This window comes from Elephantulus edwardii, unplaced genomic scaffold (genome assembly GCF_000299155.1).
Source record: "Elephantulus edwardii isolate Elephantulus edwardi_28Jun2011 unplaced genomic scaffold, EleEdw1.0 scaffold00116, whole genome shotgun sequence".
Taxonomy (NCBI): domain Eukaryota; kingdom Metazoa; phylum Chordata; class Mammalia; order Macroscelidea; family Macroscelididae; genus Elephantulus; species Elephantulus edwardii.
The window spans coordinates 106,258-124,411 of record NW_006399866.1 but is presented as its reverse complement, the minus strand read 5'-3'; the positions used below and the strand labels follow the sequence as shown (position 1 = coordinate 124,411).

Genomic DNA, 18,154 nt, shown 5'->3' with positions numbered 1-18,154 from the left:
GTTATAAAGTCAAAGAGGCCTCATCCCCCAACCCTCCCATCTTGGGTTCAGAAAGCTAAGTGGAGAGGAAGTGCTGGCCCTCCGCGAGAAGCTATCAGATTTGTGGAGAGCAACGCTGGCTTCCCTGAAAAAGCCTTTCCTTAATCATAGCTAACCCCTGATGTCCAGCCATGCTAACCAACCCACCACGGCAAGACAGAGCAGGGGACGGAGCTGTGGTGTGGAATGGATTTCTAACGTGGCTGCCAAGGAGCTGTGTGACCTGCAGACAGTTCCTCCTCTCTCTGTATGTACAGATGTACATAGAAGAGTTTAGAGCAGAAAGGAAGAAGATTCCATGGAGTCAGTTACTTAAAAAGTGATAGTCATTCTTTGCCAAGTTCCAATATATATACTGTTAGTATTTAAGGAGAAGAATGGCAAAAGGCAAGCAGGAAGAGAGGACAGAAAGGTAGGAGCCAAGTTAGCTGTAATCTCAATGCAATTCCTCATCCTTCTGGAGGCCTGCTCTGTCAGCACCGAGACACAGCAGTGAGGAGAGCAGGTGTGGCCCCTTGTCCTCGGGGTGCTCAGTCTAGCAAGACAGATGGACATTTTACAAACCTAGTTATGGTGTAACAAATAAGAAAGTGGAGAATGTTACAAGGAAAACAAGCAGAGGACCAGCCCAGGGTGAGTGGACAGGGAGGCCACGAGGATGGGATGAACAAGCTGAGGTTTGAAGCACTGAACCAGAGTTTGCCATGTGAAGAAAGAGGACTGTCCATGGAGGGTGCATGCAGGAAGGCAGGGAGGCATCCACGACAAGCCTTCCAGCACTGGACATTTGATGGAGTAGAACGGAAACCTGGTCTGAAGATACCTTGCTTTTTCTCCTGTTTTTTTCATTTTATTCTTAGGATCCTATGGCAGATTCTGTGAGACTCTGTTCAGCTTTGTGGAAACAGGCAACATTTTTAACCACAAATATCTGAGACTAAAGACACATATGCCTTTAGTAGCAGAACATGGATGGACCAGTCGCAGAACCTTCCCAGTTTTGGAAGGAACCACCTCTTATCTTGCAGGTCTGTACCCTGGCCTTTGTGGAGAGAAGACGTCTTCTATTAATTGCTTTTAATTGATCAGTGTGTTTGCCCTTCTGTTTCCTTCATAAGAACTAGCTAGGACTATGAAAATGACCCTCTGGAGTCCAATGAAGATGGAGACAGAAAAAAACTTGGTTTTTTTGCTTGGCAAACACAATCTTTGCCACTAGGTATTGAATGCAGAAGCTTATCATTTCTGGCTTTACATCCAGAAAAATCCTAGGCTAACAAGATTCTATGGATGGCAGCAAAGCAGCAGAACAGGAAGGTGTCCTCTCCAAAGGGGCCTGAGAAAATGATTTCTATTTCACTCTTTCCAACTATTCCTGCTTAAGCCTGAGAGTGACGAGCAGGTACTGCTTTAGCTATGCTGTGGATTAGAGAGGAAGTCAAACTTAGTTCTGAAGAGGTGAGAAGAAAAAGACTGAACATGCAATACTTCACACTGAAGGTTAGGTTTGCTGTTAGAGGCAGGCGTGCAGGTTTGCACAGCGTCTGTTTTGTAAGTGAATACTGGGAAACATTATTACATATCTTTAAACCTAGTATGTTGTGGGTTCTGTTAATATTGAAAAATGCTGTAAGAGCTTAAAGATATATTACTAAATAAAATACATGATTTTTGATTGCCCTTGGATCAAAAGCCCAAGATAGCTATGCAAGACATTTTTGAGAGAACCAGGGAACTGGGATGTGGTTTACAGATTAGATGACATGAGGAATTTATTATTTATTTGCTTAGGTTTGATAATGGTAGGATTAAAAATATTTAAGAGGCATGCTGAAGTACTTGGGGCAAAGAGCGTAATAAAGTATGTACAAACATATCCAAAAACCTTCAAATAAAAGGTTTTTGAGCAGGGGATTCTTACACTCCTTCACTGTATTTCAACTTAGATGAGAGTGAGGCTTTGGAAAGGACTGCTGTGGGAAGTTTGTAAGGTAGATGATTTGTATATAAATAAACAGGAAGTAATTGCAGACTATGTATCAAGAAGCAGGGTCTTGGAGGGATGGAATGATCTGTGATTTTTCTTGCAGTTTTGTGTACTCTCCACATTTTCTGCCTTGGACACGTATTATTTTGAGAATCCAGGCCCGGCCTAAGTGGTGGGTGGCAGGCAGCGTGAGCAGTTCTCACTTGTGGGTCTGCTCCTGTCAGAGGACAACAAAGGGCAGGGGGAGCAGGTAGGACACGGCCACATGTGGTCCCTCCTACCTTTCACCACTTTCTCTGCTCTCCTTCCCAGGTGCGCTGCCAAGCGAGGAGGGATCTTTGGGATGTCCATCTTTCACAGCTGGTGATTCCTGAAAAGAGAGTGCATGGATTTTGATGGGCACTCACGCTGGGGCTGGTCTGTCTTCCCAGCATTCCTGCCTGCAAATGGCTTTTGAGTGCAAGTTCCTATAGTGCAATCTGAGATGTGAGCATGTTAATGATGAATGTAGTTAATTACACAGGAAATACTAGGACCTCTTGAGACTAGCACATTGTCTCTGAAGTAAAGGGGTACCACTATTTGTTACATTTTGTTGTTTGTTAGCCTAGACAAAGCCATCTCAATCACTCCCAGGGAAAGAGGCCTAGCACCTGCTACGCACCACCCATTGGCTACTACCTAGTCAACGCTTAGCCAGGCACCATGCCGAGGGTCACCTTCCTGTCTGACTCTTACTGCTGACTAGCAGCATAATATCCACCTCAAAATACCAGAAAACAGACGCTTGGAGAAGCCAAGGGCCCCAGCTTTGAACTGCCTACCTCCAAAGCCTGTGCCTTCACCACGGTGTCCTGCTGTCAAGTAGTAAAACCACTGACTTTCAAGTTAAAAGAAGTTCAGGACTGTAGGGTTGAATCAAAATAGTCACTTCTCAGTGTTAACAAGTACATGCACTCCTCATTCTTCTCAGCCCTGCTCGCTCTCAGGTCTTGCCCTATTCAGTGACACTCAGGTCTCTGGGTTTTGACCCTACTCAGTGACCACATGGCCCAACAGCCCTGGTTTGTCACTATGGAAAAGGAGGAGAATGAGGGCAGTATGGATACACAGAACATTGTCAGTGGAAGACAATTCAAGGTCATTGGTAGAAAGGTCCCTATGGGAATGGGCAAGGAAGAGAAACTGTTTCTCCCTACAAACAGGTGAAATTCCATTGGGTGGAATTTCTCACCTATCCATCCATGATTGCTAAGGTCGGAAGCTGGGCCTGCCGTGGGGACCCTGATGTGGACTCTCATAACAGGAGGGACTGGGCTTTGAGAGGACAGGGCCCCCTGGACTGGTAACCGGAGGACTCAAGTCCCCATGGCAGCTTCCCTGAAAGCAAGTTGTTCCATTCAGGCTGGTGGTGGAGAGTTCCTGCTGAAACTTGCCGTTTACAACAGCAAGGCCTAGAAAGTGACCTCACAACCGTTGTCTCAACTGTCAAGAGATGGGACAGCAACATGAGCTTCCTGAAGTTAAAGAACTCTTCACGCTCTCACAAGGGATGTCTGCATTTATACTGCAGAGGCAACCCTGTCAGACTCACCCAGCTTCCATGGAAGCCGTCACATAGGAGTGATGGAACATGCTGGGCAGGACAGGAAATGGGGGCTCGAAGGCTTGGTGAGGGAAGAGTTTCTCACTCTGCGTAAGGGGTGCAAGATGGGGTTAAGATGGGACTGAAAGGAATCCGACAGAAAGTAGCGGGATACACGGCTAGGGCCAACGCCAAGGCTGCTCCCTGTGGATTTCCAGAAAGCCCATCCTACCAGGTACCAAGGAGGCACCACACGCACACACTGAAGCAGAAGCAGAGGGACGACCATCACCAGGAAGCCATATTCTTTCCTTGCCGAGCCAAGCTGGCTTCCTAAAGACTGCTGAGGCTTGTCTGCTAGTAGCTGGGCTGCTCAGTCAAACAGAAGCAGGTGTAAGAGAAACAGTCCGAGGAGAGCAGGGCCGCTGGCCAGGCATGCATGAGGCGGTCAGCGCTAGACCAGGCCTGCACCCTCCTGAGAGGGCTACTTACTCCTCGAGAGGGGGGGTGTTCCTCGCCGCTCTGGCCAGGGGAATATAGATTGACGTATTCACCCTCACCAGCTTCCTCACTGGCATTTTCACTCTAGGGAGATGGGACGAGAGGAAATACACATGTGACAGGCCCTCTAATCAGTCCTCAAGGTTCAAAGAGGGCAGTCAAACATTGGCCTGGTCAAGATGCTTCTTTCCTGGCGAGTCTAGAACCAGTGAGTGCAGAAGCTCTGCTCCCTCGGGCGGCTTGTCCTCAGGGCCAGAGAGCAAAACAGTCTTTTCCCCTTCCTGCCTGTGTGTTAGAGGCCCCTCCAGTTTCCCGCTGGCTATTTTCCAAGGGCACTGAGGGGCATTCGGGCACTCTGGGAAGTGCACTGAGCCACAGGGGGCCTGTCCGGCAGTGCTGTGGGGGGTAACTCCACACCTGCTGGTATCCCTGTCCCATCTAGCTGTCCATGCCAACCTACAAGTGATGCTTTCCCGCGCTTAGATGAAGAACTGCTGGCAATTTAATAGGCTATTCTTCACCAGGGCCCTCAATCCTCAGCACCACATGCAATTCAGTATGCAATTTCCATTGATCTTTGTCACTTTCAAGTCTACACATTGCTCTAAAAGCAAATAAACACAGACCACTCAGAGCATGTTCTAGCTCACCTTTGTAACTGCCTCTAGCTGACCAACTGTCGCTAATGGCTCACACTGCCAGTTTGATGGGAACTTTGTCTAGAAGGTTCAATTTTTATTCTGAGAACAGATGGCTCTATGGTCTTCCACACAAGTGAAATCTAGTCATGCTGAAATGGTATACACCAGCAACTGGCCTGGCTGCTTGCAGGGAGGGGAGGACAGCAACAGTGCTTTTACAATGTGCAGCCCCATGTAAAGGCGTGTTTTGAGTTCTCACCAAAGGCGTCTGGGGCGAGTCAGTGAAAGAGGTTTCGGGAGGAAGGCAGACAGCGTTCCCATGAAAGCTGCTCTCCTGAGAGGATGAAAGAGGCCCGTCCACGGTGTTGGAAGGCGGGCTGGCTACAGTTGGCACCACTAAGTCAGAGCTCTGAGACTGGAGGACAGGCGGGAAATGTGGAGAGGAAGAGGAGGTAGGCGGAAGGAAAGGCTGAACGGAAGCTTGGTTGTGAGGCACGAAATCCTGGGAGAAGGACCTAAACACAGATTTATACTACAGAATCAAAGTGAAAAACAAACACAAAAAAACACCATGGGAAGAAGAAAAAAAGACAGACAAAAGAAGTGATTAGATTAGCTGTGACTAAGCAGTGACTAATTGTTCAGTGATTCTAACAGGGCATCATGCCAACACCCACTCCTCATGGCCTGCTGGCCTCCAGGGCTACCTCCCTCCACCCTGAGCGAGTGCTTCATTCCTTAAAATACAGAGCTGTCCCCAGTGGCTAAATGACAGCACATAAACAGCGACTCCCTGAGGCCCCCAAAGAAAGTCAAGTCCCATGATTAAACCTACTTATCCCATCTACTGTCTTTTTTGTCCTTTCAGGAACCTTACTGGCTAAAGCTAAAGTGTACAGTCAGGTATTTGGTCTTAGTTACTATTTTGAATGTTTTGGAGGAATCTCTTTGGTTTTATCCTTTAAAAATCAAACAATTTTGAAAAACAAGGAACTCATGAAATATTATACAAAATGAGTGACCCTGGAGGACATTATGGTGAATATCTCAGTCACAAAAGGACAAATACTGCAGTTCCACTGTTGCAAAATGGGACTGACATCAGAGTTGAGGGAAGACTGAGAAAGATGGGATGTATACTGTATTGAAACAGAAGAGGGAGAGAACTGTTTAAAAGGGATATATGATTAGGTATTATTGTCATGAAAGGAGTCCAGAACGAAGGTTGCATAGTGGAATGGAGTTGAGGGGAAGGATCATACAACAATGAAAGAATATTTCTTTTACTTTTCAAAAAGGAGAGCAAAAGCTGCACTGTAATCCCAGAGAAATGTGGTTCGAATCCACCAGATGCTCTGCTGGAGAAGGAGGTGCAATCTCCTCCTGTACCTGTAAGATCTGATTTGACGGCGCGCGCACACATACACACACACACACACACACAAATATATTTTAAAAAATTATAAAACAAACAAACAAACAAACAAAAAACCCTCACAAAAAACCCAAAAAGAAGAGCAAACGGGGGAAGGGGTGGGCAGGGAGAAAAGTGCAACAATGAATGAATGGAAATCCAAAGTCTCTGTAAACTTTCATTAAAATTATTAAAAAAAAACCACAACAAAACAAACACTGCAGTTAACCAAACATTGTAATTAAAACCTTACAGTCTTGTCAATATTGTAATCTACCTTAAAACCTTTTCTGGAAGGGAAGAACTTTTTTTTTAAGTTTTATTATTTTTTGTGCATTGTACCGCTAAATCAGATCTGACTGGTACAGGAGGAGATTGTCCCTCCTTCTCCAACAGAGCATCTGGTGGATTCGAACCAGGCACATCTGGGATTGCAGTGCAGCTTCTTGCCACTAGGCCACCAGAGCTCCCTGGGAAGAACGTTTTGTTTTTTTTTAAATTATTGGAAGACTGTGCTATCAAAACACTAGTAACTTCTATGAGTCAATTTCTCTTCCTATCTAATCTTTTATGTTTCTAACTAATGGTCTTAAAAACTACCACAGATGCCACCTGGGAGCGACAAGATCCTACTCCCCTAAATTCAAAGAGAAGAGTCTGAGGTCAAGGATGTGGCAGGGAGTCACCCACTGCTCCTCTAGGTCTGGCCTTGCTCTCCTGCTGGAGCAGTGACAGAGTGGCACTGGGACTCAGATGGGGCTTCGTGTTCTGTCAAGGGCCTGCTAACTAATCTATCGCTCACTGCTACAGCAAACGGGGCAGAATACGTGGATGGGACCATGTGGCAAGTCCTTGTTAGGCTCACTTGCTCATTGTGGACATTGAAACTCTACAGAAGTTAAAACCAATATAAGTGCTCAAACGTTTTCACTTGTACAGGATTTCCAGAATCGATGGAAACAAGTAAAAGGAGGAAGAAGACATGTTACATTAACAGGAGGGCAAAGTTACTCATATCTTTAAACAGTTTTGCAAAGATACTTTTTAACCTAGACAGAGACCTGCCAAAATTCAAGGCAATCCTCTTGTAGTGTGTTATCAAGCCAGAATAAACTCATAGCTGACCCTCCAGAGAGTTTTCAGAGGCAGTAAATCACATGGGAGATTGCCCATCCTTCTCCTGCAGAGCAGCTAATGGATTCGAACCTCCTGCCTTTGGGAGTGCAGCACAGCTTCATACCATTAGGCCACTAGAGCTCTAAGGTAATCCTACCAGCACCTCAATGGCCATGCTGGGCAGCATCCAAAGCTCTTAATCCTCTCCTCAGTGATATCAAAGCCTCTATTCTTCTGAGCTTCAGTGGCTGTGCTTTATATAGGATCCATGACATTTATCCAAGATACCTATTCAATTCTTCTTCTTAATTTTAAATATTTTCCTTCCTCCACTAGTTCACAGATTCTTCAAGGCTAAACCTTGCATATGGTCAAATGAATTACTGAATGTACCATACATGTTGCTGACCAACAAACACTGAATGCTTCAACACCTGCAAAAAACTAACTTGTGTTTACATCCTCTTGTCCAGAAAATTTCAACAGACAGATGCCTGGGCCCCAACACCCCCAGGCCCACTGCACGGGCAGGCCTGTGGAGTAAGCAGTCAGCAGTGCACTCCTCTGCTAGGCTCCATACTTCATTTACCATGATCATTCTCTCACTTACTCATTGCTGTTGAGTCGGAAATGTACAGCTGACCCATCAGCGAGTTTTGGGGTGACATAAATCACACAGGAGGAGTGCTCATTTTCTCTCGTGGAGTTGCACGGGGATTCAAACTGACAGAGGCACTCCTTTGAATCAGCAGCATTGCTTCCTAAGGACTATACCACCAAGAGCTCCCTATTTAACCTTAATCTTGTTGTCATTTGCCGTTGGGTCTGAACCAACTCATAGCTGACCCTCTTGGGAGAGGCTGTAAATCACACAGGAGATGATTCTCTTGCAGAGCAGCTAGTGGGTTTGAAATACCTGCCTTTGGGTTGGCAGTGCAACTGTCAAGGGCAGTGATCCAGGGCTGAGAGGGAGAAACTTTCCTGGGCTGCAGAGTGGTACCAGGTGTTTGGCTTGTTTTGGGGTTATCCATTTCACCTGTGGAGGATGTTCACTCTGTGGTGAGGGAAGGCCCAGTGAGAAGACAAGTGGACTTAAGAGATCTGAGCACTCAATGCCCAGGCTCACCACGAGAATGGCTGACAAATAATTTTCTCCTTGCCCAGGAACCACCTGCTTCTTGCCACCTGATTTAAGATTCTATTAAGTGCCAACTCTTCCAGGAGCCTTTTCACTATCTTCATCAACTACTGTCCTTCTCCCTTGTGAACATAAATAGCATTTATGCACTCCCTGCAATAAAATAATTTAGCACCTGATATTCTCATATTCTCTCTCTTTCACTCACTCACACACACATACACAAACACACACACCCACACTCTCTCTTCTCTCTGTTGTATAATTTCAAAGTGTACCAAGTTTAAGAGCTATCTTCCTAATTGATCACAGTTATCTTTATCAAATTTTGTTCTGACAGATTCAAGGGAGGAGATGATTATGTGACACGTGTCTTTTCTGAGATGGTACTGTACAGTTGCTAAGAGAGCATGTTCTCAGACAGACATGGGCTCAGATTCTGCACTGCCTCCTTCTACCTATATGATGTTGAACAAGCCCTCTAAGCCACTGTTTCTTCATCTTTAAAATGGGGATGAAACATCAGTGCCTCCCCAGGGCTATCAAGTAGTGGGGGCAAAAATCAGCATCAGCATCATTTGCCCTCCAAAATACCAGTGTCAACCACAACAAGATAAAGGTAAATAATCCAACAGAAAAATGGGCACAGAATATGAACAGACACTTCACCGAAAAAGACATTCAGATGGCTAAAAAGCACATGAAGAAAAGTTCAAAATCCCTAGCTCTAAGAGAGAGGAAAATTAAAACAACTGTGAGATATCATCTCACCACAAATGCTGGTGAGGTTGTGGAGAAACTGGAACCCTTATTCACTGTTGGTGGATGTGTAAAATGGTGCAACCTCTGTGGAAGGCGGTATGGCGCTTTCTCAAAAAGTTGCAAATAGAGATACCATTTGACCCAGCAAGTCCACTACTGGGAATATACCCTAAAGAGACCATAACTGACATCCAAGAAGATATATGCACACCCATGTCTCTTGCGACTTTGTTCACAATAGCAAGGCGCTGGAAACAACCTAAGTGCCCATCAACAAACGAATGGATAGAGAAGCTGTGGTATATTCACACAATGGAATACTATGCTGCACTGAAAAACAAGCAACACATGCAATATTTCAAAATGGGTGACCCTGGAGGACATTATGCTGAGTGAAGTATCGCAGTCACAAAAGGACAAATACTGCATGGTGCCACTGTTGTAAAACAGGATTGACCTTGGGGTTGGGGGGAGACTGAGAAAGATGGCTTCAATAATGTATACTGCATTGAAACAGATGAGGGAGAGAACTGTTTAAAAGGGATATGTGATTAGGTATTTTTGTCATGACAGGAGTCTATAGTGAAGGCTACATGGTGGAGTGGACTTGGGGGAGGGTTGGTAATACAATGAAAGAATTTTACTTTTCCAGGAGGGTAGTGTAGTAGGGTGGAGGGTTGGGAGAGGAGAAAAGTGCAACAATGAATGAATGGAAATCCAAAGTCTCTGTAAATTTTTACTAAAATTAATAATAAATTTAAATGAAAACAAACAAACAAACAAAACCCCCAAAACCCAAATACCAGTGTCAGGATAACTCTGAATAAACACAGCTTAGCTAGCACTTAAAGAGGACAAACACATGTTTGCTGAATGAACACATTCTTAGGAATTAGTTCTATTATTAATATTTTATTAATTTAAGTACCTAAGATATTGGCTGGGACATAGGAACATCTTAGTGAGTGCAGAAGAATAACAGACAAGGGTCACACACTGCTCAGGTTCAGGTTCAGAGTATGAGAGGGAAAGAGGCTCAGGGGTATCAAAGGGGAGGTTCCTGATATAGCATCTCTCCAAAAAAAAGGTCCTGGTCTGGCCTGACAGCTCTTCCTCTCCCTCCCTCCCTCAGCAGCCTCTCCATCCAGAAGCTCTGGAATTCAAGCTATGCAGTCACGCTGGGACAAGAGCCAGGCCTGCAGAGGACCTTCCAGAGGGCAGAGAGGTGCCAGGGAATGCTCTCTAATCACCATAAAATGCATTTGGTGCCCCATGTGGGGCTCATTATCATACTGCTGTCAACATAGCCGCATCTTTACTGATTTCCCAAAGACTTACTTCCAGGCTCCTTAAGGTCACATTTATTCACTGAAGCAAGGGGGAAGGCACGCTGGCCATTCAACACAAACTCCACTTAACCACAGCCTGGAGTTTATTTTAGGCCCTGGCTTGTGCCTGCCTTCACTTCTGATGAGCTGCTGTGCTTGCTACAGCAGGAATTTTTATTTATAGCCAGAGTAAGACTGTTTGGGCTGAGGATTCTATAACAGGAGAGGCTGCCTGTCTGAGGATCTGCACATTTCTACAGATGACTGAAAAAAGCCAGTCCTGAGGAAGTGTGAGGGGGAGTCCAGCCCCTAATGCCAGCCCTGGATGTCACACAGGCAGTCATATTGCCGGCAGGGATAGTCATGACAATGATGGTGATGATGACAATGGTACTTGCTGAGTGCTTCCTGGTTAGATGAAGTGTTGAGGGTTTTGCATTAACCATCTCACTTAAGCTAACAAAGTCCTATCATGATCCTTTTAACAATGGTGAAGAAACGGAGGCTGGAGGGCAAGTCACGTAGCTAGCAATACACAGTAAGAGGGGGTACATGTTTTCTGAACAAATAAAGATCACTCTGGGATTGTGACAAGTTCTAACTCATAGGCTGAAAGCTCTGTAGGACACTGTATATCTACACCCTCTTTTTCCTGCTTAGAGGTCTCCTTAGCTGAATGTTCTGTGACATCAAGTATCACTGGATGCTTGCTATCCAACTCTGGGATTCAGAGAGCAGTACATTAAACAGGCTGAACTGTGGACAGGCAGACAAGGCTCTGCCTTGTGAAAGACAGGCCCTTGGAAAAAACTGCCAAAAGCCCTCTGAGGAGGCCGATACTCTTCTACAAGTTGGTGTGTTCCCATCCATCACAGAGCAAAGTCACAGTGACACTGCATTCCTGACTCATCAATATCATAGAGATTCCACTTAATCCTTGTTATTATCAGGACAGACAATGGAGAGAGAGAGAGAGAGAGTGAGAGAGAGAGAGAGAGAGTGTGTGTGTGTGTGTGTGTGTGTGTGTAGGGGGCGGGCAACCTATTAGAAGCTGAGGGATAGAGTTACAGGCTGAAGGGCCTTGACCCAAAGACTGCTCAGCAGTGGCTTGAGCGTCCAATGTTGGAGAATTTTCAGCTGTACTAATTACAGGGAAGAAAATGTGATTATTTAAATGAAAGCCTTAAAGCTATGGTGAAGCTTTTGGGAAGTGCATCAATCATTACTGCATAATCTTGGCTCTGGCAAGGGTATGACTTCAGTGTTTTTGGACACTACTCGGCAAACAGATAAGCTTATGGACAGCTGGTTGGGGGCTTTAATTTTTTATCATTTGCAGGAAAATGCACTGAAAAGCAATGACTTTGCAAGTGTTGTTTGAGCTTTCTCATTCTCAAGAGGCTCACTGGGAAGTACCCATTCACACAGGCCTGTGCATAGAGCATGCTAATTTCAACCAATGGCGCCAGTGCCAACTTTAACAGGGCTCCTCATCTACTGACTTTGGCAGGAAGGGGAACTACTGCACAATATATATACCTTACAGTCTCCTGGAGAGGACTCTTCTCAAGAGAAGCATGTCTGCTTCACTCCTCACAGAGGTGGGACATGACCAGTCCCAGGTCATCAGGAAGGGCTTTTGGTAATATTGTTTCTCATTTGGCACGCCAGAGGGGAGACTTTTGGCATTGTCTCCTTCCCAGTCCCAATCAATAATCCTCTGGGTCTACAGGCAACTTCCTTCTTTGATGCTTTTTTGTTAACTTACAATAGTAACTACATTTTATGTAACAAAAGATGGGCTTCCAAAGCCCAGATGGGGGACCACCTGTGCCTGAGTGCTCACAGGCTGGCTGCAGTCTCTGCTTCTGGCAGGGAGAGATACTTTTGTTGGTTATACTGTGTCTATGAGAAGATACCATTACTCTAACCAAAGAAAACCAACATCAGCATCATGTTTGATTGCAAAACTATCATCTCCCATTCCAAATAAACTGTTTGGTGAAGCTTATTTCTGAAAACCATTTGAAAAGCTATAAAAGACCAAACATGTTTTGCATGAGAGAATTTTCGGTAGCAAGATGAGTGAATAGAGAAATAAATGCATTAAAGTTCATTCATCTATATTGTTGCACCTTGAATTATAAGTTTTTCTTTTTAAAAAGGAAATAGACTATATTAACAATTTTATAGAAGTACTAGTGGCTCAGTGGTCCAAGAGTTCAGTGGCTAATCAGAAGTTTGACAGCTTGAACCCACCAACCTCTCCACAGGAGACAAGGCGGTCCGCCTTGGACAAGATTTACCATGTTGGAAATCCTAACTCTCTGTCGTTATGAGGATAACTGTGACTCAGAATCAACTCAAAGGCAGTGAGTTGGGAGTTTTGGGGGTTTTTTGAGCAGCTGTAGGTAGGTTTAAAGAAAAATTACAGAGAAGATAAGAGTGCCAGCATATCCTTCTTCCAATACAGTTTTTCCTATCACTAACATTTTGCATTCTTCCCCTCATTTTTTTTATCATGATCTGTAACAATGTTTAGAAAGCTAGTTAACTGGCTTCCCATTCAATCAATTTCTCATACATTTTGTTATATGACAGTAAGCACACTTTCCTCACTTCCTCCCTGTGACTACGGCATCCCCCGCTGCCTACTTAGCTTTATCTTGGACAAAAGGTGATTTTATTTTGTTGATCACTCTAAGAAGTGAGTGCCTTCCTGACGTTACTGTTCATGTTGCAGGCTTGTCTATTGTTTGGCTGAAGGTGAATCACTGGGGTGAGTTTTGTTGGAGATTGAAAAAAAAAAAAAAAAGAGAAGCCCCTGGGAGGCTCCACTAGTGTCTATCAGACTAGTAAACCTGGCCATTTTTGAGTTTTGTTCCACATTTCTGCTTATCAAGACCTGCTACTGTGATCCTGTTAGAGTAGTGAGAGTGGTAGCTGGGCACCTTCTGATTTCAGGGTTGCAGAGGTTAAGGTTCTTGTGGACCGTGAGTCCTGTGGATTGTTTCTATGCATCTTTCCTTGTCTTCCTTCTTTGTTCCAGACAAGGAAAAAGTCTCACCATAGATGAATGTGTATAAGCTTTTAAGACCCCAGTCAATACTCAGCAATGTAGGATGGAGTGTTAACTAGCAATTCATTACCTTCAGATGTTTGGTTATGATTAAAATGTCTGCATGCTTTGCTCCCAGCTGGCTCTGCTATATACAAGGATACATTTACAGATTATACTAATACGAATATAGAAAGAGCAACTGTCAAACTTCTTTATGGTTACGGGTGTAGTCCCTTTCACCTGTCCATACCAATTCATCTTGCCTGTCTTCCTGTAGATCTGTTTGCAGATTAATGTTGATTATTGTGATTCTGCATGCTTTTCATGCTTGTAATACTGTTCATCTTTGCTGACTATATTTCTCATGCAATACTTTGTTGTTTTTTTTTCTCATGCAATACTTTGTGTCTCTCTTTAGATACTATGCTGATTACTCTGTTTTTCTCTTTGTTGTTGTTATGTGCTGTCGAGTCGCTTGCGACTCATAGCAACCCTATGTACAACAGCCCTAAACCCTGCTCTATCCTGTGCCAATCACACTGCCTCTGAAACACCCATCCCGATTACCTCAGTCACTGAATCAATCCACCTCATAGAGGGTCTTCCCCTCTTGCACTGTCCCTCCACCTTCCCAAGCATGATGTCCCTTCTCCAAGGACCTCTCCCTCCTTTTAACATGTCCAAAGTATGTCAGACGAAGCCTCAGAATCCTTGCCTCCAAGGAGCAGCCTGGTTTAACCCTTCTCAGGATGAATCTGTTTGTTTTCTTGGCAGTCCAGGGTACATTCAATACTCTTCTCCAGCACCACAGCTCAAAGGCATCAATTCTCCTTCTATCCTCCTTAGTCATTGTCCAACTCTCTGATGCATAACAAGTGATTGCAAGACCATAGCCTGTATCAGATGCACCTTAGTCTCCAAAGTGACACCACTGCTCTTCAGTACCCTGGAGAGGTCCCTAACAGCAGATGTTCCCATCACAATACGTTTTTTGATTTCCTGGCTACTGGTGCCAAGAGTGTTGACCGTGGAGCCAAGCAGACTGAAGTTGTTAACAATCTCAATCTCTTCACCATCCATCCTGATGCTGCCAATTGGTCCAGTGGTGAGAATCTTTGTCTTCTTGACATTGAGCTTCAATCCATGCTGAAGGCTGCAGTCCTTGACCCTCTGCAGCAAGCATTTCAGGTCTTCCTCAGTTTCAGCAAGCAGGGTTGTGTCATCTGAATAATGCAGATTGTTAATAGATCTTCCACCAATTCTGACGCCACACTTCTCCTCATAGAGCCCAGCCTCCCAGATAATCTGTTCTGCATACAGGTTGAGAAGGTATGGAGATAGGACACGTATGCCTTTCCCAATTTTGAACCATGCAGTGTTTCCCTGCTCTATTCTGATGACTGCCTCTTGGTCCAAGTATAGGTTTCACATTAGCACGATCAAGTGTTCTGGGATTCCCATTCTTCTCAGAGTTTGTTATGATCCACACAATCAAACACCTTTGCATAATCAATGAAACACAGATAGACATTCTTCTGGTATTCCCTGCTTTCAGCTAAGATATATCTAACATCAGCTACAATATCCCTAGTATCACGACCCCTTCCAAACCCAGCCTGGACTTCTGGCAGTTCTCTGCTGATGTGCTGTTCCAGTCGTTTTTGGATAATCTTCAGTAGAATCTTGCTTGTGTGTGAAATCAATGATATCGCTCTATAGTTTTCTCTTTACCTATCTTAAAATGTTCTCTATTTACTGAAATTTTTACTTCCTACTTCCTCTTTTCCCAACCCTGATAACCATTTAAGGATGTTTCTTTTTGTGTGGAAACCTTTCTTTAGCTTATAATAGTGGACTCATGTAATATTTGCTATTTAGGGACTGACTTATTTCTCTTAGCATAACATTTCCTAGATTCATCCATACGATTTATCAAATTATTCTTTAGTGTTGTATAGTATTCCACTGTTCATCAAAGATTCTTTATCTATCCACCTATCAATGGATACTAAGATTATTTCCATCTCTTAGCTTTTGGAGGTAATAGTATTCCACTGTGTATGTGTCATAGTTTCTTCATCCATCTAACCATGGATAGATATGTAGATGGTTTCTAGCTCTTAGCCTTTGTAGGTAATGTTGAAATGAGCATGTGGGTATCTGTATCTGTTCACATTAGAGCTTTTGTTTCTCTAGGATACATACTTAGTAGTAGGATCACACAATCAAAGGGTATTCCTAACTTTCTAAGTGGCGAACTGTATTCCACAGTGGTCACACAATTATACAGCCCCACCAACATGTAGAACAATGTCAATTTCGCCACGCCTGTACCAGTGTTTGTTCTATCTTGTACTAACAGAACTTGGCTCTTGTTGCAGGAGTGAGATGATACCTCATTGTTTTGAATTGTATGTAACAGCTAATGAATGTTTGCTGACTATCTGAATGTCTTCTTTGGTAAAGTTTCTTTTCTTGTCCTCTAATTTAATGGGGCTTTTTTGTTGTTGATGTGTTGGAGTTTCTAATAAATTTTAGAGATTAGTCCCCTGTCAAATATGTCCCTACTTAATATTTTTTCTTTTTAGATTCTTTTCATTCTTTTGATATGCATTAAGATTTCATTTCTTTTTTTAAAAAAAATATTTCACTTTTAGAAAGTCAAACTCATCTAGTTTATTCTATGCTGTTTGTGCATTTTGGTTAAATTTCCTAGTCTCTGTGTCACAGATTAGGGCCCCTAGGTTTGTCCCTATTTTGTCTTTGATGATCATCTTAGCTTTTAGATTCAGGGATCTCCATCTGGAATTAGTATGGGGTGAGGACAAAGTCGCCTTAAAAAAAGAATCACATTTTTTGGTCAGTACTTGTATGTTTAGCCACATGCTTACAAAAATCTCCCACGTATTTTTGGATGCTCTATGTATTTATTAAGTGTTGATCTAAATCGCAACAATTCTTTTAGAAAAAAGATTTACTCTATATTAAAAAAGGACTCAAATTCAGTTCTAGAAATCTGATGAAACTGTTTCTACTCAGTTTGGATTTAAATAGCATAAAAGAGGGTCTAATTTATACTTATTCTTAGAACTCTACTTCGAGCCTATCGCTCTGGTCTGTTAAGCTTCAGAAGTCAAAGGACAAAAATATGCCTTGTAAGTCTAGTCTACAGCTGCTTATTATTTAGCCTTCCTGCACCTCAATTTATTTGTCAATTAAGCAGTTCAAAAGTGTGAACATAATATTATTAATTTTCAGGATGAGAAACTGAATTTTTAATCTTGGCTCCAGTTTTAAGACTACAGGCAAATAGCTTAGATTCTCTATTTTGTTTATCTATCTCTATTCAAGCACAGAAAAATAAGAAAGTGTCCATGACAAACAGATAAGCAACTTGTAAACAATAAAATTCAAGGCAACAGGCAATAGGGAGAGTGACACTAGGGTTCATGACACTGTCTGACCTTAACAAGGAGCAGAAGGATCTCTTTTTGTACCAGGGAAATTAGATTGTCAGAGATAGAATCAGAAATCCAAGTGCAAGAGTGAAGTTCTCATATCAGAGGTAGAGAGCACTGATCAAGCAAAATACTGAAACAAAGGAGTCAGTAATTGGGACATTTTCAGAAGTAAGGGACTAAAAACCACTCTTCTCTTTTGAGTGACAGATGTTGCTCCGGAGAGGCCCTAACACAAAAACCCAGAGCATGTGGCCAGCTGCTGGACTCTGTCTGCCTCAGGCCTGGAAAATGATACAAATCAGGGCCCTACGCACCCCTGGGTCAGAGAAACCTGTAAGGAGTGCTAGTCTAATAGTTCTCCTTCTGTGAGGCTATGTCAGTGGGCTTTAATTAGACATCAGCACTTCAGAGGCGGAGTCATTGGGTCTTTCAGGAAGAGGAGAAATGGACAAGGCGAACATACCAGAGGAACCAAATCATACTCCAAGGACCTGGGGACAGAAACTACCTAGAAAACTCTCCAACCAGACATCCAGCCACCAGGGCCTCAAACAAGCAAGAAAACAGACTCTTGGTCACAACGAACTGACATATCTCATTTCTTGGGGACAGATGAGCTGTCATGGGACAGACACATCAGCAGCAGGCTGCACTGATGAAATGCTGAGAGAGCAAAGAAAGGAGGACATGATGGTGGAGACAGAGGGGCAGAACTTAGAAAACCTTGTCTCTGGAGCCTCCCTGGTGATGGCCCACTGCTTCTGTGTACATCAAAGTCTGTGCCCTCATTGCTGAGAGTCACAGGGCGCTGACCTCTTGCTGGCTAGCCTCTGAGCTACATGTCAAGACCAAAAGTCATAAAAAACCCAATTCCCGTGCTCAGGAACATAAAATCTTTAGAAAAAGGATCTGAATGTCACTTAAGAAAGATGCAACACAGTCCGATGTAATACTGTTATTAGATTTACTTTTCTATTAAACACAGATTATTTGCTGAATACTATTACATTATTTCTCACTTTAATCCTCACAACGATCTCTTTCTCTTACTGGGAAGCGGAGGAAATGGAGGCTCAGAGGGTCGGAGTTGCAGGCTCATGTCCACACAAGTAAAAAGAAAA

The 18,154-nt window shown here is 43.6% G+C and overlaps 1 protein-coding gene across 1 annotated transcript in view; it reads right to left on the bottom strand.

Moving 5' to 3' along the window:
• RAPGEF1 (Rap guanine nucleotide exchange factor (GEF) 1) overlaps nucleotides 1-18,154 on the bottom strand; it is a gene marked incomplete at its 5' end in the record, with an annotated part of 86,264 nt that overhangs the window by 14,841 nt on the left and 53,269 nt on the right. The window contains one exon of the mRNA XM_006892598.1: nucleotides 2,308-2,396. Within this exon, the coding sequence (XP_006892660.1) occupies nucleotides 2,308-2,396 (89 nt within the window). The remainder of the gene's footprint in view (nucleotides 1-2,307; nucleotides 2,397-18,154) is intronic.